The 21,948-nt window shown below is 30.0% G+C and overlaps 3 protein-coding genes and 1 long non-coding RNA gene across 6 annotated transcripts; 2 read left to right on the top strand and 2 right to left on the bottom strand.

The window, feature by feature from the left end:
• The first annotated feature begins 129 nt into the window (after nucleotides 1-129).
• LOC101252453 (butanoate--CoA ligase AAE1-like) lies at nucleotides 130-6,023 on the top strand. The gene is made up of 2 exons (XM_004232501.5): nucleotides 130-1,720; nucleotides 4,309-6,023. Exons 1-2 carry the CDS (start codon nucleotides 1,523-1,525, stop codon nucleotides 5,806-5,808), a joined length of 1,698 nt encoding a protein of 565 aa, XP_004232549.1. The 5' UTR covers nucleotides 130-1,522; the 3' UTR covers nucleotides 5,809-6,023.
• Nucleotides 6,024-8,329: 2,306 nt separating this feature from the next.
• On the bottom strand, nucleotides 8,330-13,002 carry LOC104645772 (uncharacterized). Its single transcript, XR_739904.4, has 2 exons — nucleotides 12,862-13,002; nucleotides 8,330-8,646 (listed from the first exon to the last, which is right to left on the bottom strand). It is a non-coding gene; the product is annotated as an uncharacterized lncRNA (long non-coding RNA).
• LOC101253341 (protein STRICTOSIDINE SYNTHASE-LIKE 6) lies at nucleotides 11,799-17,594 on the top strand. 3 transcript variants are annotated; one of them, XM_069294506.1, is made up of 5 exons: nucleotides 11,799-13,374; nucleotides 14,678-14,988; nucleotides 15,065-15,197; nucleotides 15,282-15,568; nucleotides 16,925-17,594. In XM_069294506.1, the coding sequence occupies exons 1-4, from the start codon at nucleotides 12,973-12,975 to the stop codon at nucleotides 15,549-15,551; spliced, it is 1,116 nt and encodes a 371-aa protein (XP_069150607.1). In that variant the 5' UTR covers nucleotides 11,799-12,972; the 3' UTR covers nucleotides 15,552-15,568; nucleotides 16,925-17,594. The 3 variants fall into 3 exon arrangements, with proteins under 3 accessions (XP_069150607.1, XP_069150605.1, XP_004232552.1); XM_069294504.1 differs by having other exon boundaries at nucleotides 16,893-17,594; XM_004232504.5 differs by lacking the exon at nucleotides 16,925-17,594 and having other exon boundaries at nucleotides 15,282-15,719.
• A 157-nt stretch (nucleotides 17,595-17,751) lies between these two features.
• LOC101252738 (butanoate--CoA ligase AAE1-like) lies at nucleotides 17,752-20,011 on the bottom strand. The gene is made up of 2 exons (XM_004232502.5): nucleotides 19,550-20,011; nucleotides 17,752-19,377 (listed from the first exon to the last, which is right to left on the bottom strand). The coding sequence occupies exons 1-2, from the start codon at nucleotides 19,892-19,894 to the stop codon at nucleotides 17,917-17,919; spliced, it is 1,806 nt and encodes a 601-aa protein (XP_004232550.1). The 5' UTR covers nucleotides 19,895-20,011; the 3' UTR covers nucleotides 17,752-17,916.
• Nucleotides 20,012-21,948: the final 1,937 nt, after the last annotated feature.

The following is a 21,948-nucleotide window of genomic DNA, read 5'->3' as shown; positions in this document are numbered from 1 at the left end:
AAAGTGAAAATGATATTTTGGATTGAAATTGTGTTCGGCCATGAATACAAATTGAAGTTGTGTTCTAATTTTTTATTAGTAATTTAGAGTGAAAAAATATGAAAACCCTTTTTGTTTTTGATGTTTTTTTCAAATTTCAAAATTGAATTTGTCAAATGTGTTTTTTCGGAATCCAACTGGAGAAAGAAAAAAATAATAACCAAATGCCCCTCTAAGATTTTTGAACATAATTAACTCAATATTCAAAACTAAATTCACATATTCAAAAACTAGACATGAAACACCCTAAGTCACCATTTTTAAATCTAAAAAAAATGATGAAAAAAAGTACATTTTAAAATATTAAACAATTAATTTAAATGTCTAGAAGTGAAAAGTGCTGCACATAAAACTTGACAGATAAAGAGTATAAAAAGAAGTTCTTTTCTAATGTTCATGTTGTATATAACTATATATTAACAGCGTTTTAGTGAATTAAATTAAGTAGCACTCACATGTACAGCCATATCGAGAGTGGATTATAACTCGGTTTAGCATATGTAAATCGTATTATTGATGATTACGGAACTAAGCAAAGCAATTAGCTTAAGGAAAAGTTTATATTATATTATTATTGATGATGACAGAAGTAAGCAAGCAATTAGCAATCAGCTTGACGAATGACGATGAAGTCATTTTCTATTAATTAGCCTAACTTTCAAGCTTTATTTTCTTTTAATTGTTAAATAACATTCCTTAAAATGTCTGATTCATTTAAGCCACGTCAAAACGCGCTCTCAACGAATATAAAATAATTTATATTATTTCCACATTGCATAATGCGCACAAAATTAAACTGCTAATGTTGTAAATATAAATTAAATAATACTAAAGTAGTATGGCAATAACATTTCGAAAAGTAAATGTTGGTCGTCCAATTACGTCTAAAGCTAACTTTCAAAGTTGAGTTAGATCTAAAATATGTTTCCTTCCGAAAATGAAGTAGAATAGATGGGCGGAGTCGGGGTCGATCTAGGTGATCGTTACGCTGTTCATGGGAGCTTCTAGAGAAGCTCGATCGGATATAAGTTTGATCGAATCTAGTACTTTTTTCTCTTCAAATAATGTGTTTATACTAAGAAGTTTATTGAATATATATGAATATTAAATATAGAACAATTTCATTAATGCTTGAACTTATAAAATTCAGATGTTATAATGTTAAAATTTTTGTTTCGCTTATGAAGATATTCACCTGAACTTTTTCGACAAAAAAATTACACTGTATATTTAAGGTTATTTTTTTTTACTTTTTAAATCATTTCATATGTAACACTCAATGGTCAACGATCGCAGTAATTATTCAAAAATTTTAACTTGGAATTCCAAATTCAAATTCCATGTAATATATTTTTATTTTTTTATCCTTGATGAAACTTTGGAATCCACCGCTAGGTGAAGTCAGAATTCAAATTTAATGAGTTTTGCCTTTTAAGATGCTATATATAGCGTGTCCATTTGGAGTGAGTTTGTGGAGGAAAAGATGGAGGGATTGGTAGTTTGCCCTGCAAACCACGTACCATTGACACCTCTAAGTTTTTTGGAACGTGCTGCATTTGTTTACCGCAAAAACATAGCCTTAATTTATGGAAACATAAGTTATTCATGGGAAGAATTACATGGAAGATGTATCAACCTTGCATCTGCTCTTTCTCAACTTGGAGTTTCATCTGGTGATGTTGTAAGTCTAATTTCATCCTTTCACTTGCTCCTCCATCTTCAATATATATTTGTGTACTACACAAACATATTTATTCTGCTCATGCTTCAGACAATCTGAATAATTCTATATACACATATATAGGTGCGCCATTTATATAGCCGAGAGTAGTTGCACTTGATTTATCTCCATTCAAGATCTATGTTTTTTTTATTTTCTTTAAACTCTTTCGTAACATAAATATGATTAAGAACTCCCTGACGTGAAAATAATATTTTACACGTATAAACTAGACTAGAATTAGATCTAGTTCTTTGGACTTTAAATATACTATGATTTTGATCCTTTTAATTTCATGCATGCCAATTATTTTCTTTTAAGGCAAAAGTTAATTAGTAGAAGTGAGCCATTAGAGACTTGATATATTAACCAAGTCAACAGGCGCATTCATTCACCCAAATTAATTGATGCGTTGAAGAAGGGTTATTAATTATCATTTTTTTTTACGTTTACATTTACACTTATAATAAAAAGAAGAATCGACAACAAACTTTAATTCCTCCACTTAATTCTTAGTTGATAAAAGCATAATAATTATGTCCCTTGCGAAGATAGACTTGACTTACGTATATGGTTCTACTTCTCTCATATTTATTATCTCACGCATTGACTTGACCAGCTAGATGTTAAAGAATGAAAAAATTCATATCGATAATTAAAGAAATGAATGGTTAGATTTAAATAATTCTCTTATTTGAGATAGTTTTTAGGGTATGACTTACACCTAGCTGTTAGAACCAAATTTTAAAGTTGTCCACGCTTAAAATGTTCAAAAACCTGAGCTTGAGGTGGATGTTAAAGAATGAAAATTTTTTCATCGATGATTAATGAGATGAATAATCTTCTTATAAATCTAAGACAATTCTTTATCCTTTAAATTAATGTTTAGAGCATGATAAGTCCAAGATCTAATTTTACACTAACTACTTTATTAGTAAGTCATTGTATAAGATTATAGGAATATATGTTGAGGGGTCTTTTTCCATTAACAAACCATTTCTTGTCTTCTTACTACATATTCGAAACCATTTTGAGTGCTCATACTTGTAATAGTAACGACAAAACAGCCCCCTCGAGTTTCATTGCTCTTATATTTCCTTTGGCTTTCTCTCTATAAAACTCTGGAAAAACGTTCATAACTTGCGTAATGGTGTCAAAATTAGGGGCTGAATGAGGACAAATTCACAATGTCACGTAAAAACGATTAGTTAATTATAAGTCATGTAATATAGTAATGTAATTAGATGAAAATTTGTGTTGTCTTAACTCACATACTAAATATGTAATGAACACATAGATTATATATACTATATATTATAATATATACTAAGTACTAACAATATATATATATATATATTTATATATAAATTACTATTTCATGCTTTAAAAACGATAAAAATAGGAGCAATCATGTGTAACGGTGTGAATACACGTTTTGACTTCTTTTTTTCTTGTTTGAGTGCTTTATTATTTTTAAGAAAAAAGTTTCTATTTTCATTCTTTTTTATTTAACAAATGAGCTAGACCACAAGTCTTCGTCTCAAATTGTAATTAAATACGTGTCACATCAAATTTAATATTTTAGAGCAGAGCATATATGCACATGATGATACACCTTGAAGGGGGAATTTAATTCTTTTCTTATATTAGTGTTATATTATAATCAAAACTCCTTAGTACTTGTATCTTTTTTTCCCTCATTCTGCATGAGCCTGTCCTGGCTGTGATTTAAAATTGTACAATTTATTGACTTTGTCACGTTTAGCAATGTGTTAAAGACCCACGTTATGAAAAATAAATAAATTGATGACTAGGTACAATTGATATGCGTAATTACGACCAGAGGAAAACATCTAGATACATGGAACTTGCTCAATAGTACTAAATAAGTCAATGGACTTAAATATTGTTTGGAAGCTCTCTCGAAATCATATTATTTAATTTAGTTTGACATAAATATTGAATATACATAGATAGTTTGTTATGTCTCTCGTATAACAATGTTGGGGATGGAATATGGATGCACAATTAAAATTACGGTGTAACCTAATAGTTTTAGCTCTTTCTTATATACATGTTCAAATTCTAGTTAGTATTAAATTCGAACAGATAATACTCATATGTTCATTATTATTTTATCTAGTTAATATTAACAAATCAAGAAAGAGTTATTATTTACTTTTAATATCACTTTTCATCGAAAATCTTAGTAGCTCAATTGATTGGCTACTTGAACTCTCAGCTTGTTGATAAAAATTTGATTCTCCATATAGTAATCTACTCCCCATTTCTTTTTCCCCTTCCCCTTCCCCTGCCTTCAATTTTCCTTTTTTTTTCTTCTAAAAAGATAATATATATCACTCTTCATTGAATAATACAAGTTCTTAGATTATATTGTGAATCCATAAACTTCAAATTCTAGTTGTTACGCTGAGTCCAAACCTTCTTTCGTTTTTCTCTTTGCTCTTATTTGTAGCTTATATTGTCATACGTAACTAATTAAAACAAGCTTAATTTATGCGCTTATTAATCTTAACTAATACAAACAGGTGGCAACGGTGGCACCTAATGTAGCAGCACAATATGAGCTACATTTTGGTGTACCAATGGCTGGTGCAGTCCTTTCTGCACTCAACACAATGCTAGATGCCACCACATTGGCTCAAAAACTCCAACAATTGGAGGCCAAAATCATTTTTGTATACTCTGATTTCATTGAACTAGTGCTTCAAGCACTTGCCATTCTTCAAGAAAAAGACAAATCTTGTCTAATTGTCTTAATCCATGAAGGAAACAATGTAACAAAACCACCAGTGTCATCATCAGGGCCATCAAAAATTCTGGATTACCAAACACTTCTTGAAATGGGGCAGCCTAATTTCAAGATTATGCATCCGAAAAATGAATTTGATCCGATTTCGATCAATTTTACTTCTGGATCAACAGGGAAGCCTAAAGGGGCTGTGTATAGCCATAGAGCTGCTTATTTGAATACAATTGCTGACATTTTTCGATACGAAATGGGAAAAAGCCCTGTTTTTCTCTGGACAGTGGATATGTTTCGATGCAACGGGTGGTGTCTCCCCTGGACAATTGCTGCTTTGGGTGGCACTAATGTTTGCCTAAGTGAAATCAATGGAAAAGACATTTTGGATGCAATTTACCTTCACAATGTATCACATTTTTGTGGTGCACCAATGATTCTTACAAAAATTGCAAATGCTATGGGCATAAATCAGCCTCTGTTACCTCACAAAGTGAACGTAACAGTAGCAGGGGTACTGCCACAGCCCGAAATTCTGATCAAACTCGAAAAGTTAGGATTTACTATCAATCATGCATATGGTATGAGTGAAGCACTTGGTCCAATGATATCGATGCCTTGGAAGTTTCAAGATGAGCATTTCTCCAAGTCAAATCAAGACGTGGATGTGAAAATTCGTGAAGGGGTTCACAACATTATGATGGAAGAAGTTGATGTAAAAGATCCAGAGAGTATGAAAAGTGTACCAGCAGATGGAAAAACCACAGGGGAAATCATGTTTAGAGGCAATGCTATGATGATGGGGTACTTGAAAGATTCATCAAGAACTGAAGAAGCTTTTGAGGGAGGGTGGTATAGGACTAAAGATCTTGGTGTTAAATATGCAAATGGGAATATAAAGTTGAAGGATCGCGCTGTTGACGTAGTCAAAACTGATGGGAAAACTATAAGCACACTTGAAATTGAAGGTGTTTTGATTAGGCATCCTATGGTTTTGGAAGTTGCAGTTGTAGCAAGATGTGATGATGTTCTTGGAGAGACCCCTTGTGCTTTTGTGAAACTGAAAAAAGGGTGTTTTATGACTGATGAAGAAATTATCAAGTTTTGTGAAGATTGGCTGCAGGATTACATGGTTCCTAAGGCAGTAATCTTTGGTGATTTACCATTCAATTCTTCAGGGAAAATACAGAAATTTATACTTAGGGACAAGGTCAACAATGCAATGAAGTTGTGTCTACAAGTTGGGTGCAACTCAGTTGGCGAGCTGCCCACACCTTCATCCTAGTGGTGGGGATTCGAATTTCGATATATTCCCTCCCCACCATAAAAAAAAAAAAAACATTGAAATATGCATGCCTTAATAAAAATTGTCCTTTTTCAGTCTTGCAAAAACATTGCTCATGATCCCAAATAAATTTATGTATTTGGCATGAATTTACTTGATTGGAACTTTGTTTAAAAAGTTAATTTGACATTAATAATATTGAAAACTTTAAGTTTTTTTTTTTTTTTTAATTATATTATAAAGGGATAATTGTTTAAAATGACAAACTAATAATGTAAAATAAATACAGTAGCTACCGTTTGATTTATTTGTATTCCATAGCAAACTGTTTGTCAGACGCCTCTCTCCCTCATATTCTTGCTCGCCACTCTCCCTCTCTCGATCGCTCCTTGTCGCTCGCCTCTCTCGTTTTATACAATAGAAATGTATAATAAACTCTGTTCTCATTTGTATAAAGCGAGAGAAAATTGTATATATACACATGCAAATGCATATATTACATATATTTTCGTCCTATACACTTATAATTATACAATACAAATATTTAACTACCCAAGTCTCTTTTGCATTTCTCTCTTTCTCGTTTTATACAAATTCAAATTGTATGTAATTTCTCTCTTTCTCGTTTTATACAATTCGATTCAATTGTATATTCCCTGCCCAAGTCTCTTTTGTCTTTCTCTCTTTCTCATTTTATACAAATTTGAATTGTATATAATCGTCCTATACACTTATAATTATACAATACAAATATTTCCGTGCCCAAATCTCTTTTGCCTTTCTCTCTTTCCCGTTTTATACAATTCAAATTGTATATAATCTCTCTTTCTCGTTTTATACAATTCGATTCAATTGTATATTCGTTGCCCAAGTCTCTTTTACCTTTCTCTCTTTTTCGTTTTATACAAATTCAAATTGTATATAATTTCTCTCTTTCTCGTTTTATACAAATCAATTTATACAATTCGATTCAACTGTATATGTATAACAAATTATACATATATATGTTTGCTATAGAGCGCAATTATGCAAATTTTGCTATAACATACAAATATGAATTTTATGTTTGCTATATGTGAAAGTTGCCCTATTATAAAATGGATAAATGATAGAAATCTCACCTTTAAGTTCTCTTATTACCATTATTCCCTATTATAAAACGGATAAATGATAGAAATCAGATTAATGTATCAATGCATCAAATTAATGTATCTCGCGCACCAAATTAATGTATCATCATGTATAAATGTAAATCAAATCAGTGTAACATGTAAAAAATGTAATGTATCTTATTTAATGATTAATGTATCTCACGCGTCACATAAATGTATCAACGCTAATGGTAATTTTATCTGTGATTATTGTCCTTCGCCCTTGTAAAAATAGGAAAAACTACATGTCGGTCCAATTGGGTTTTGGACTTTGGGTGGATCTACCCACAAAAGTGACCAAACTCCTGTTGTTTCAGTCCAATTTGCTCTTTCTTTAAAGAAATTTCTTTCCTATTCATTATGCAATTTCTACAAATACAATAAAAACACCAATTCAATTTTTCCTAATATACATCATCATAACATTCATAAAACTAAAGATCATAACCCAAAAAAAATGTATTTTTTTGTCAAATAAACCTGTAGACATAAGATATACTAATATACACCCTTAATTATACAACGCAAAAGTACCATACAATATTTGAATGAGAAAAGTAAGTGTTGACAATGATATACATACAAAGACATTTTGCCTCAGTTGTTATGTTTGAACTTCTTAGGCTCTTGAGAGAAAAATAAGAAATTGGAAAAAAAAAATCAGAAATAACAAAGATAATAGACACAATAAAGTTTAATAACTATGATTTCGGTGATTGTGTTTCATAGCTATAATCTTACTTATTATGGAGGTTGTGGTTTATATATTTCACTTGTGAATATACAAACAAGCTCACCATATGCAAAGTTTGTATTTCTACATTTAGAAATTTTTGATAACTCCGTTTGTATATTTAGCTAGCCAGTACACAAACATGGTAATTTATTATGATTTTTTTCATAAATAGTATACAAATGGTTAAGATAAGCATATATGAATTCTAATTCTTTACCATCAGGAATCGAAGTATACAAATTTAATTTTATACATTTGGTAAACTAAATAGCAAAATTTCGCCAAACTATAGCCTCAGATTAAAAATAATTTAAACTAAAGCTATATTACATAATATACTCTCAATGGACCATTGCAACATGTGGATTTTTTTAGGTTTTTTTTTTTTTATGATGATCAATACTCAGAGAGCGGAAGAACTTTAAGAAATCTGATACCATGAAGAAATCCATGTAGATTTCTCATGTAGAGAAATCAAGGATTGTATAATATATTGATATGTGATCATTATTGATGAATTAATCATATTGATCAATAATGATTTTATTGATATGTGATCAATTGTTGATGAATTGATATGTGATCAATTATTGATGAATTGGTGAATGATAATGTTAAGTACATACTCTTAATGTAGGAGAGAATTGTAGAGTTTTAAGTTAACAGTACTTAGAGTCTTATTACAATACATATTACTACTATAATAATAATAATAATGTAATTATAAATAATCTAATCCTAGTTGTACTATAATCCTAATCATAAATATACTTCTAGACGAAATATAATCCTGATTAACATAGATAGTCTAATCCTAGCGTAACTCTAATTCTTCACCAGTGTTGTAACTCGCCAGTCAGCTTCGTTAGGCATGTTCCTTCGACATGTTCCAACCTCAGCTTCCTTCTTCATCAACACTTGATGTAGACAAGTCAGTCAACTGCGCTGACCCTGTTCCTTTGACATGTTTCAATCGTTAGTTTTCTTTTTCTTCAACATCTTGAATTCTATTTGTTCTACGTACATTGGGACACAGGAAGTAATAAGTATTATTTAAAAATTAAGTAAAAAACTCTCTAATTTTTATTTATATCATATAAACTGACATTAAAAGAATAGATATTAGGCTTGTGCTAGTAATAATGATAAGCTTCAAAGTGTTACCTTTCGTCTTAAACACGTTAGACCATATATTTAGTACTTTGGGGCAATTATTGATTGCAAAACTTTATTTATCATTTTTATAAGTTTCCTATATAAGGCAGGAAATTGTCCTAAATTGACAACTTTACAATTCATTTCACAAGCGATTAAATTCTCGATCAAGAGAGACATGAAGGCAATTATTAGGTATGGAGTATTTCATTTTTGACAGAAAAGGAAAAGAAAAATATCGTCAAGTAATTAGCATTATTAGAATGAACATTTATGATCGTCCATTTATTGATAATTTATATCAATAATATCATTCAGATTAAAATAAGTTTCCCCACAAAGCTATTCCAAAAATAAATAAAAATAAAAGAAATAATTTAAGAAACCTACTTTCAAGTCTGGCTTCGGTGGCGAAGCTAGAAATTTTACGAAGCGTGTCCAAATATTATATAAGTATTTTTTTCTATAAATAGATGCATTGAAAAAAATTAAAAATTAAACTACATAATACTAATATTACTTCTTTTTACGAATAAATGTTCCAAAATTTTAAAAATCAAACTACATAATATTTAGTTTTAATATTTGTGTTTAATTTAATATAAAGTGAACGAATAAAACAAGAAGAAAAAAAGAAAAAGATGGGAGCATTAAGCATAAAATGAAATCATTTTTACATTTCAAGCTTTCACTAATCTCTGGTGATGACAACAATAACGAAACACGAATAATAGACGCAAATCAAATGAGGGGTTCTTTTTGTTTGCTTTTAATTGTTTTACAGAAATAGTTTAGATTTTGTTTATTAATTTTAAATTAAATAATTACATTTAAGTTTTATTTCAAATTTTAATGACAAGAAATAAAAAGTCAAATTCATTGAAATTCAATTAGCTACTAAACCTAAATTTTTAATTAAGAATGTAATTAATCAGTTTAGACAATTAAAAAAATAAGTTAATGGATAATAAAATAAAAGTGTTGTATTTAAAATGAAGTTATACTTCAAATTTTAATGGGAGGAAATAAAGAGTCCAATTCATTGAAATTCAATTAGCTTGTAAACCTAAATTTTTATTTAAGAATGTAATTAAATTAGTTTGGACAATTAAAGAAATAAGTTATGGGTAATAAAATAAAAGTGTTGTATTTAAAATTAAGTTTTATTTCAAATGTTAATGGGAGGAAATAAAAAGTCAAATACATCGAAATTCAATTATCTAATAAATCTAATTTTTTAATTAAGAATGTAATTTAATTAGCTTAGACAATTAAAGAAATAAGTTAAACAAATTTTAATTAGCTAGTAAACCTAAATTTTTAATTAAGAATGTAATTTAATGAGCTTAGACAATTAAATAATGAAGTTAATGAAATTTCAATTAGCTAGTAAACCTAAATTTTTAATTAAGAATGTGATTTAATTAGCTTAGACAATTAAATAAATAAGTTAATAAATGATAAAATAAAAGTGTTGTATTTAAAATTGCAGTTGTGGGAATTCGAACCCATGTGCTCACAATGTCCAATTTAATTTTTTTAATCGTTACAAATAACATTTTACTTGTATATATGGTATAATTTCCGGCAAAGGGTGTTCAATTGGACACTCTCGAGACACTGTAGCTCCGCCATTGCCTGGCTTCACTGAAAATAAGAAGGTTTATATAATTATCTAGATCTATCAATATAGGCTAACCTATCCCATCCAGGCTAATCATGCTTTGACATTTTACAGGTCAGGCCAGGTTAGCCTATTTTTGGTGTGGTCGGCCCAACCCACAATACGGGCTACAGGCTTGCCGGCCAGCTTACTTTTAAAAAAATTATATTTTTTTCATAATTATTAAATTAAATTATAAATTATAATTAAAAATATTATCATAAATATCAACAAAATAATATTACATGATGTTAATGTTATTCCTTGTTATTCAAATCTACAAATAAAATTATCTTTATAATACTTATAATTTTTTCAAGTAAAAATATAAATAACTAAAAAGAAATATTAACTTAATTGTTTTGAGTTTGGACTTTCTTTAATTTTAAGTTTTAATCTTATATTATATTTTTTAATTATTTTTTATTGACCTACGGACCGATCCTACCGATATTTCTTAAGCTCCACAAATCAGTAAACTTATTCGGGCCGAAGTAAAAAACTCTTTTCTTGAATGAGCCTCAAATATCTTAGTCCACCCATATTAAATCGCTTGTTAAGTCAGATTAGCCCAACGAACCTAAACTATATTGACAGCTATAATTATCTCCATACATTACAAGATGTTATGTTTAATTGATGTATGACTTTGTTTAATTGTTTAACATTCACACTCGTTATAATTTTTGCATTTAAGGTAATCAATTGATATTACAAGTGCAAATATTGAGTAACTTTTTATTTGAATTCAACCTTATTGCAAAGGGTAAACCAACAATAAATCAATAATATAATCGACGTTTAATACTATATTTAGGGTTGTTCATGGTTATGGTTAACAACCAAATTAAATTGCAATTCAAACCAAATCAATTAAAAAATTGGATATTTGATTTAGTTTAGTTAGGTTTGGTTTTTAAATTTTGAAAAATCCCTACTATTTGATTTGGTTTTGGTTTTACTAAAAAGTGCAAAAATAATCAAACCAAATCGATAAATTAGATACATAAATTTTATAATTATTTATATATTATTGCATAAATAAATTAAAATTATTTTGTTAAATTTTAATTAACTTTAAGTCTTTAACTTTACTATTTTCTCAAGTCAATAATTTAACCCAAGTATAACAATCTCAAATCCAAGTCCATCAAAATCTAGTTTAGTCTTTATCTACTGTACTTCACATAAAATAGTCAAATTTTCTCTTAAATAAAACACTTTGTTCGTGTAATGATATATCTAATATTGCTTAATTGTTTCACCAAATCGACATTAATTTTTTTTGTAGATTGTTCATGTACTTAGTGTTTGTGTCTATCGAGATACGTATATCCTCGACAAAATTATTACTTTCAAACCAAATAAACCAGAAAAATTGAATCAAACCGATAGTAACTTTTTTTCGTTTGATTTGGTTTGATTTTAAATTTTTAAAAATCGATTAAAATTAATCTGATTTTAATTTTAATCAATAATAGATCCAAATCGAACCACGAAAACCTCTAAGTCTATCTTAAAACGAACCAACTTCAGGCCTAACTTAATATTGTCAAAAAGTCATATAAGGTAACAATAACCCATTCAATCAATATGTCATTAATAATTTACTTTACTACTTACTGTTTAATAGTAAATTAAAATGAAATGATTTAACCTAAATAACTTTATTAATATAAATCATCTTTAGTAAATAATTAACTTACCTACTCTATCATTATATGCAAATAGCTTTATCAAGAATAAATAATTAGGAGCGTGCGAATCGCTAAACCGGTCTATGCGGCCAACAATTTTTCAAACATACTAGAATGTTCAATTTATTAATTCACTCATCATATTTTATACGTTACCATTACTTTTATCAGCCATTCATTTTTTTTATTTTTGAAAGTACTTTAGCATAGTTTTTTTAATTTAATCATCACATGAAGTTTAAATTTAGAGATTATTAAATTGAACTTTTTTTTATTATAAACTGCAAAACATACTTTTATTTTTTTAATGATAAGTGTGAAACTGTAAATGAGAGGCAAAGTAAAGTAAAAGGTATTGGTTTAGTCTTTTTTTTTTAAAAGAAAAATATTAAAAATATTTTTAAACTTCACACAAATTATTAATTTTATATATACATAACAAAGTGATTTCAAGTTTAAACTTTTGCGAAAACATTATATTTTTAATAAAAATATAGAAAAATGTTTAAAATACCTCAAAGTTGATAAAGTAATATAATTAGTCCGAAATATGGTTATGATAGAAAGAAATGGAGTAGTAGATAGGAACCAAATTTTATTTTTTTGTTATGATAAGAATGGAAACAAAGAGGAATACGAGTCAACACATACCTTCTTCTTTGCTGACGATTTGTTATTATCTCAAATGTTAATCCTTCATCTGCTCTTCTATTCACACTAGCCCCAATTTCTTCTTCTTCTTCTACAATAACAACTGCAAATATGACTTCTCCCTCCATCTTTCTAAACCCTATTTTTATTTCACTAATAATACCCGTTATTCTAGGTACGGTTTTCTATCAACTCGATTCCTTCGACCCGGTTTCTTATCCGACCCATGTGCTCTCTACTGACCCGCCTATTGTTGCACCAAAGCGCAATAACCAGGTGCTCCGTGGCTCCGAAAACATCGGAGTTAACCAGCTATTAGCACCCGAAGACGTAGCCTACGATCCGGAATCGGGAGTTATATACACTGCGTGTGTTGATGGGTGGGTTAAAAAAGTGAAAGTCAACGAATCGGCGGCGGATTCCACGGTGGAGGATTGGGTTTTCACCGGTGGCAGACCTCTCGGGCTTGCTCTAGGACATCACGGCGAAGTTATCGTTGCAGATTCAGAAAAGGTCAATTTTCTTTTTCTTTTTCTTTTTCTTTTGGGAAGAAATTGTTGATTAATAAAGGAATGAAAAAAAGTCTGACATACCCTTGAGCACATGCCCTTAGTTATCGATGTATACCCTACCATTATAATTTGTTACTTATTCCTATGTTTAGTACATGATCAGAAAATGGATATATTGATTGATGTTTTATTTTGAAAATATTATTTACTGTTTTAAAAAGGATGATGTTATTTATTTTTTAATATGCTTAGAAGGAAATAATTATTTTTTTTGGCAACACTTTAATTTTAAAGGACATTTTCACATAACTTTAATTTAGAAATACGTTTTTTTTTAAACTCTGTTTCAAGTTAGGTTTCATTTGTTTTCATTAAGATTTAGAGGTTTGAATCTGAATACACATCTGAATATTAAGAGTTGCATTAAGATTCAGGTGTTTTGATCTGAATATTAAAATTTGATCTTTAAATCTAAACATTTTTTGTTTTCAATAGCTAAATGTGCATGTGAAATTAACATTAATTAATAAAATGTCATAAAAAAAATTATTCCAATACATCAACAGTGTTTACAAGAAAATTATTAATATAAGAAAATACTTGAAGGATATATGAAATCTTACTAGTTCAAGAGGGAAAAAATGGTATTTGATTGAGAAAAGAGATTTTTTTTTTTTAATTATGAGATAAAAAGGCACACTCAAAGCAGAAAAACGATGATTTATTATTTGATAACTTATCAAATGAATCTTGTTAAGAATCTCCTACAAATCTGATTCATTCAAACCTCTTCATACCCATTAAGAGCCTTTTAAAAAAATAAAATAAGTGAATTTAATGTAGTGAATTTGAATGATTCAGATTAAGACCTAAAAATCAAATGTAATTAATAGGCTGAATTTGAATGATTAAGATTCAGATCTCTATTAAGTGCAGACAAATAAGACTTATACTAGGTTATTCTTTTTCAAACGATTTTGCAACGGTGGAAGTATTACTATCTAATAATGAAACTGATAAATATGGAGATACATTGGTTACATTAATGGTAATTGTTCAATAAATTACGATACAGAGGTAGCATAGTAGACAAATAATAGTCACGCGTGAAATTGCACGCAGGACTATTTTGTTTTGATGGTATGACTACAACGGAAATATAAAAATCACACCATTTTCGAGTGATAACAGTGAGATCTGAAGACAAGATATCTTAATTCCTCCGTATTTACACTATTTTGATATCAGTTCAGTATAAAATAACCTTGTATAATTATTTAGAATGAAATGTTTAAGTGTGACAGGGATTATTACTCAACGTTACTTCTGAGGGTGAAATTAAAGTGCTAACAGAGGAAGCTGAAGGCCTGAAATTGAAATTGGCAGACGCTGTAGACGTTGCAGAGGATGGAATTATATATTTCTCCGATGCTTCTTACAAATATAATATCGAACAATACATTTATGATTTTCTTGAAGGAAGACCCCATGGAAGATTGTTAAGTTATGATCCATCAACTAAACAGACTAAAACGCTACTTAGCAACCTGCATTTTGCTAATGGCGTTGCAGTCTCTCCAGATCAAAATTATGTTATCTTCTGTGAAACTCCTCTGTAAGTACTCTTCATATTTTTAATTTACTCAGCAGATATGTAGAAAAATACTTCTCATTTGCCATCTTTTTTTTAGGAGGAAATGCAAAAAGTATCATATAAAAGGCGAAAAAAAAGGATCCGTGGATATGTTTGTTGATAATTTACCTGGATTTCCTGACAACATTCGTTACGATGGTGAAGGGCATTATTGGATTGCATTTGCCTCGGTTAGTTTCTTCATAACATTTAAATTTAATGTGTTCAACAGGGTACACTGCTCTCTCATATTTTGTTTCTGATAACTTGAACAGGAAAACACATATTCATGGGACTTGACCCTAAAGTACCCATTCATCAGAAAGATAATGGCTATAATGGTGAAATATGTTGGACAACCAAAGACAGAGAAAAATGGTGGTGTTTTATCTGTTGATTTACAAGGAAATCCACTGGAACACTATTATGATGAGGATTTGACAATGGTGTCAAGTGGCATTAAGATTGGTGATCATTTGTACTGTGGCTCTGTTAAGTCTCCGTATATACTACGCCTCAATCTCAAACAATATCCTGCCGTTTAAACTTCATAAACAAAAATGTAAGTGTTTGATTTCAAAAAATAATGGGTGTATTTGTTAGTACAAGTATATTCGTTCAATTTTGCATAAGATTTCCACTATATAAGATGTGTAAGTGTTTTCTTTTTAATTTATTATAAATAATAATAAGAGTCAGCATATGCAACTAAATCATGATCTTCTTTTTGTATGTATTTAATTCTATGAAATTTAATAGGATAAACATTTTTATTGAAATTCTTTTTTACACCTTTGGTAAAAAAATAAATCAATCAATATTTTTAAAAATATTATAAATTAATATACTACTAAGTATTACAAATGATTTATTACATTTAAACATGTAAATTGTACAATCTACTTTGCTACTTACAAATTATGTTAAATCTACTTAGGTTAAATAAATTATATCCTCTCATTAACAAGTTTCAGCATGGAATAAATGGACTGCACATATTCAAATTTACCTCTCCATTTTAACTATATTTTAAAATTAATTTGAACTCCATAAAGGGCAAAAACAAAATATTTTCCTAATGACCAAGTGACATATTAAAGCAAGAGTTTAACAAATAACAAAATTGTTAAATTTCAGATCATACGGCGCCAAATTTGATTTTTTTTCCTTTTTTAACCGAAGGATTAGCAAATCTTTGAGAACTGATTTTTCATATTGTTTTTAACTAATTAATAGTTTTTTTCTTTGTCTCGATTTATTATGACAAGCTTGAAATCTTAAACTTTTTAAAATAAAATTTATATATTTAAAAATTAAAATATAAATTAAAAACTACTATAAATGACAGACAATATAAAAGATATAAAAAAAAATTGCAGGAAAAAATAGATTTATTTAAATATCAAAACTTGAATATCCGTAAAGATGTAATATTTCTCTATTATTATTATCTCTGAAAATCTAGTTTCCTTAACCATGTAGGGATGCTATAACCGAGTTCAGCTTGTAGTGGGAAAACCTCATTAACCTAATCTAAGTAATTTAAACCTACATTAATCCCTTCTTATTAAAGTTTGTTTTTGTTCTTGTCTAATTTTATCTTCCTTCTTGCTCTACTGTAATTTTCTGCAAAAGATGTCTCTCCCGGACCCGGTACAAAATAACTGTAGCTTTTGTGACCGTTATGAACTAGACATGTATCGGGACGACAATATCATGAATAATTGGGATTGGTCCGGTTGTGGTGAAAACGTATTCTACATCGAATGTAAAGTTGATTATGTACTCGAAAAAATTGACAACGATGATGAAAAAGTTGTTCATGAACTGATTGAGTCCGCGGTGAAACCTTATGTATTTAAATTTGATTTTTTGACACAATGCAGAATTAAGGCACGAGTAATTTGCAATATGTTAGGTATCTCTGAAGACTCTGCTTCTGATGTAGCTGAACAGGTTTCAACTTTTGCTACATCACAGATAAATGATCCTCAAAATAGTGCTAGTAAAATTGTGCCTATAGTAATGTCGTTTACTATTATTTATGTTCAACAAGATGGTGAAGATATTAATACTGCTCGTGCTCGTGTTCTTCTCAATACCAACACCGAGTTTCGTCTTCCTCCCATTGTTCCTCCTCCTAATCCAACAAACAGAGGTGTAAATCCATTTTCGTTTGAAATATTGTATAGATGGACTTTAAAACATGGTGATCCAGTACATCCTATGTGTTCCATCTGTATCAATGATCCTTCCCTTGGAGAGACCATAGCAATCTTACCGTGCTGGCATTCTTTTCACTTACATTGTATCATCAAATGGCTGGAGATAAACCACCGATGCCCTATGTGTCGTTGGTCCTTTTCAAAAAAAATAGCAAATATTGGTACTGATAATGCCCCTTTTGACTAGTAAGTTTTAGTTTAATGAGCATATCATGATATGTTTAGGCTTTAATTTGCAGTGTTTGAATCTACGGATGAAAGACATAAGTGTCCTTCCTCATTCAGTTTCATGTTTTGGTATCCGTTGAATATGCATTATGTAATTTATATTCTTTTATGTATCTAGTACCATTGATTACTCCACTTATTTGCACAACTTCTGCAGCAATTTGTTTGTTGATTTTGCTTTATGTGTATGTGCCAATCCTTTAACTCTTTTAAGCAATAAGCTACACAAATACAGTAAATGTTGTTCCAATTCTCTTTAGTCGAAAACACTGGATGAAGAGAGATTGTCAAGTTAATCAATTGTACACACTGACAATGCTTGAGCCTTTTTTATTCATAGAAAAGCTTTGTTATGTATGACCTCAAGCATAAGATTACAAACAGAAGAGCCAAGAGTTAATGTTGGAAATTTCTAAACAAGTGTTACAAGAATAAGGCTTATAGTCTCAAGTACTCTTCAGACTGCAATCTCTCTTTTGATTTCACAAAGACTGCCTAAGGCTTTTGCTTTTTCCCTTAGGACAAACTTTTGTATCTTGCCCGTAGAAGTTGTTGGTAGATCTTCAAATATGACTGTCCGGGGAGCCATATAATGAGGCAAATGATCCCGACAATAGTTGATTATATCTTCAGAGCCAAGACTAAATCCTTCCTTCAACTTCACGAAAGCACAAGGTGTCTGCCCCCAGTGATCATCTGGTCTTGCTACTACAGCTGCTTCAAGGACTGCAGGATGACTGACCAAAACTCTTTCCACCTCAACCGAGCAAATATTTTCACCTCCAGAGATTATAATGTCCTTCATCCGGTCCTTAACTTCTATGTAGCCATCTGGATGTCTCACAGCAAGATCGCCAGTATGAAACCATCCACCTCTGAACACTTCTTCTGTTGCTTTAACATTTTTCAAGTATCCACTCATCACAGTGTTCCCTTTAATCATAATTTCACCAAGGGTCTTTCCATCATCTGGAACCATCTCCATTGTATCAGGATCTCTTATGTCAATTCCCTGCGTAAAATAGTGCTCCACTCCTTGTCTTGCTTTCAGAGCAAATCGTTCATCAGGAGGTAATGATTCCCACTCTGGCTGATGAAGGCAAGACATACAGGGACCATGAATCTCTGTGAGACCATATATATGAGATACCGAAAAGCCTAACTCCTCCATCTTGGAAATGATATGAGGAGGCGGTGGTGAACCACCTGTCGTTATTTCAACCTTGTGAGGAAGTGGTTTGCGGTCACTTCTTGGTGAATTTACAATCATATTCATGACCGTTGGTGCAGCACTCATATGTGTGACCTTGTGGAGGGATATATTCTCAAAAATGTCCTTAGGAGAGACACGTCTTAGGCATACATTCGTGCCACCAAGTGCAGCCACGCCCCAAGTAAGGCTCCATCCGTTACAGTGAAACATTGGAACAGTCCAAAGATAAGTAGGCATAGAGCCCATCTCATGAGTATAAGGAGTTGCAATAGCATTGAGATATGCACCTCTATGATTGTAAACGACTCCTTTAGGATGTGACGTTGTCCCAGAAGTATAGTTGACACTAATAGGGTCAAATTCAGTTAACGGCCACTTTATAGCAAAATCATCGCGCCCACTTGCCAGAAGAGTTTCATATTCATGAACATTGGGAGCAGCAACAGGAGGCGGTAGATTTTCAGGATCAGGGATTAATATTAGAAGAGGTTTTGTTTTAGCATCTGCAAGAAGATCCAGTGCTCCTTGAGCAACATCAAACAACTGCTGGTCAACGAAAATGATCTTAGCTTCTGAATGCCTCAGGAGAACAGATACCATAGCTGAATCATGACGTGTATTCAACGTACAAAGCACTGCTCCTGCCATTGGAACCGCAAAATGCAACTCTTGCACTGCGGGTACATTAGGAGCCAGCGTTGCAACCTATTCAAGCATTTACACTAACAACCATGAGACATCACAGATTTAAAAACTTTTCATATGTGATCAAACTAAAATGTTAGTAGAAGTTTATTCCAAAGATGAAAAAGTTTAGCCATATACTATTAACCATTCATTTAGACGTAATATTCTAAAGCGGAGAAATCGAACTTACAACATCACCACGAGAAATACCCAACTGAGACAGAGCAGAAGCCATCTTTAGACATCTATTATGAGTCTCTTCCCAAGTGAATTTAACAGAAGAACCATACACAACAGAAGTCCTGTCTCTAAAAACCTTAGCAGCTCTGTCCAAGAAACTAATGGGTGTTAAAGGGAAATAATTAGCTGAACACCTCATTAGTCCCTCCATGGATTCCCATGGGTGAGTTTCAACATTCTCATGAATAATTTGGGACAAATAACGAGACCTCTGACTCAAAATGGGGTGAACTCGAACTCTGTTTAGAGCATGTAACAACCCATTCAATCTTGAAATATTGAAAAAAGGATTCATGATAGATGAAAATGAGTGAGTGAGCGAGCAAGCAAAAGTTAGCGTGACGGGATTTTATACAAATACATGTCTAAATAAATAATAAATACGTCGATAGTATTTAGGAGTTACGAGCATGAAATTTCTGACTGAATGTCAACAAGCTCTGTTTACGCCTCCGTTATCTCTATTCACTTTCACTTATTTATTTTTATTTAAAAATTATCTTCAACGCTAATTATTTATTCTCTAAATCATTACAAATTACTCCTAATTTATATCGAGTCCATTGTTGGGAGATGGCAAAAGATAATATTTAAGAATATAAATTAAAAGTTATTTTCTATTATTATTCTTTTGATTATTTTCAAACTATTCTCTTTAAAAAATGTAAAGTAGTTAAAAATTTTATTAATTAAGAGTAAATATGAAAAATATCTAATAATATTCTTTATCGAGTTATTTGTTCGAATAGTGAATACCTCTCACTTTCAATCTAAAATTTGTAAATTCGAAACTCTAAGAGAGCAAAAAGAGCGAAAGCTCTTCTAGGGAGGACTAAAAAAAAAGTCATTTGTATTTTTGCCCCTATTTAATATTATTCTTTAATGTTTTCTCTCACAAGATATAACTATTTTGTGAAGTATAAATTTTAATTTGTATATAATAATGGTTCATAAAAACTGATGCATCGTTGAGTATAAATTCAATCTCAAACAACACAAATTAAAGATTAACTCGCCAAACCGTAACATTAATGTATATCCCCCCACACACACATCCCTCCCTATGACTCCTATATATTCAATTTTGTCAGCTTACAAATTATAATATAAAACTATAGCATAAATACTATTTGTCTGTTTCAGCATTTGCAAATATTTATTTGACTGTGATTATTTAATCTTCTTTTCACATAAAAATTATTTAGCTTTTTTAAAAATGAAGTTTATGCCCGTATTCAACTGTTTGGACAAATTGTAAGAAAAGGTTTTTGGCAATATATTTTGAAAAAATAACAGTTAGTATATAAAAGCAAAAAAAGTTCGATAAGTTATAGTAGTTATTTTAAAGATGTATGAGTGAAAAAGTACGTTAACTTGGAATTCGTTTTAATTAAAATGTAAACAAATCATAAAAAGATGAAATACGCTTGAAATTGTACATAGTTAAAGGGATATGCTTGAAATTAGGCATCATTTTCTAATACGTCGAATTTGTAATGTTGAAAATTAGATAAATTATATATAACAACAGATAAAAGATAGATTTAATATTCCAAGATTTTGTCTCTGTGGAGGTAATTCTCTTGCAAAATGAGAATTGAATGATAATTCACGATGAATTAATGCCTAGTATTTTTTTATTCTATAGAGGTAGCTTTATTTATTACCAAATGCTTTCTTTCCCCTTTTAATTAAGTTATGCACCCTGATATTAATTAAAAGTTGGGGCAACGAAAAAATTATATTAAAATTTTAAATAGTTAATTAACTGAACAATTAGAATTTTCAATTAAAGAAAACAAAGAACACAAAAAGTACTACAGAGTTGACTTAATAATTTAAATTTTGAAAGAAATATTTAATTTTTAAAAAGATATAACTAAAATATTCATAAATTTGTATTAGCATTTTATAATGAATATGTTCCATGAAAAATCATAACAACAAACATAATTAATATAAATTTGAACAAAAAGGAAAGAAAACAAATGAGAAAATATCATTTATTTGTATACGAAAAATTACTATTACGCTTGTAATCGAAAATGACTATAGAGAGCAAGCTCGAATAAAAAATATATAAAATATGTATATAACAATATAAATTTTGATTAAAAATGAAATTTATTACAAAGTTATAAATAATAGGCGTTTTAATAAAATATAAAATTTGATATAATTTTAGAGGGGAAATTTTTTTTTATTTGTCAAATATATTGCCAAGTAATCTGTGGCCAAAGGGCCCACAGAAGAAAGAACCAGAGTTGGTTTTATGTATGCTATAGTAATATTTTACAATCCTCCACATTATCTCACTTTTTCAATTATTTTTTTCATTTTTAGTTTAAC

This window comes from Solanum lycopersicum, chromosome 2 (genome assembly GCF_036512215.1).
Source record: "Solanum lycopersicum chromosome 2, SLM_r2.1".
In the NCBI taxonomy this organism is placed as follows: Eukaryota; Viridiplantae; Streptophyta; class Magnoliopsida; order Solanales; family Solanaceae; genus Solanum; species Solanum lycopersicum.
Note: the sequence above shows the minus strand (reverse complement) of the source record. Positions and strands in the feature narration are given on the sequence as shown.

What these genes read in the sequence shown, in the direction of transcription:
- LOC101252738 (XM_004232502.5), bottom strand. Translation starts at nt 19,894, where the DNA reads ATGAATCCTTTTTTCAATATTTCAAGATTGAATGGGTTGTTACATGCT. An exon ending in GTATTTCTCGTGGTGATGTT is followed by an intron (nt 19,378 to 19,549) that starts GTAAGTTCGATT and finishes ATGCTTGAATAG; the next exon opens with GTTGCAACGCTGGCTCCTAA.
- LOC101252453 (XM_004232501.5), top strand. Translation starts at nt 1,523, where the DNA reads ATGGAGGGATTGGTAGTTTGCCCTGCAAACCACGTACCATTGACACCT. An exon ending in GAGTTTCATCTGGTGATGTT is followed by an intron (nt 1,721 to 4,308) that starts GTAAGTCTAATT and finishes TAATACAAACAG; the next exon opens with GTGGCAACGGTGGCACCTAA.
- LOC101253341 (XM_069294506.1), top strand. Translation starts at nt 12,973, where the DNA reads ATGACTTCTCCCTCCATCTTTCTAAACCCTATTTTTATTTCACTAATA. An exon ending in TCGTTGCAGATTCAGAAAAG is followed by an intron (nt 13,375 to 14,677) that starts GTCAATTTTCTT and finishes TAAGTGTGACAG; the next exon opens with GGATTATTACTCAACGTTAC. An exon ending in ATCTTCTGTGAAACTCCTCT is followed by an intron (nt 14,989 to 15,064) that starts GTAAGTACTCTT and finishes TCTTTTTTTTAG; the next exon opens with GAGGAAATGCAAAAAGTATC.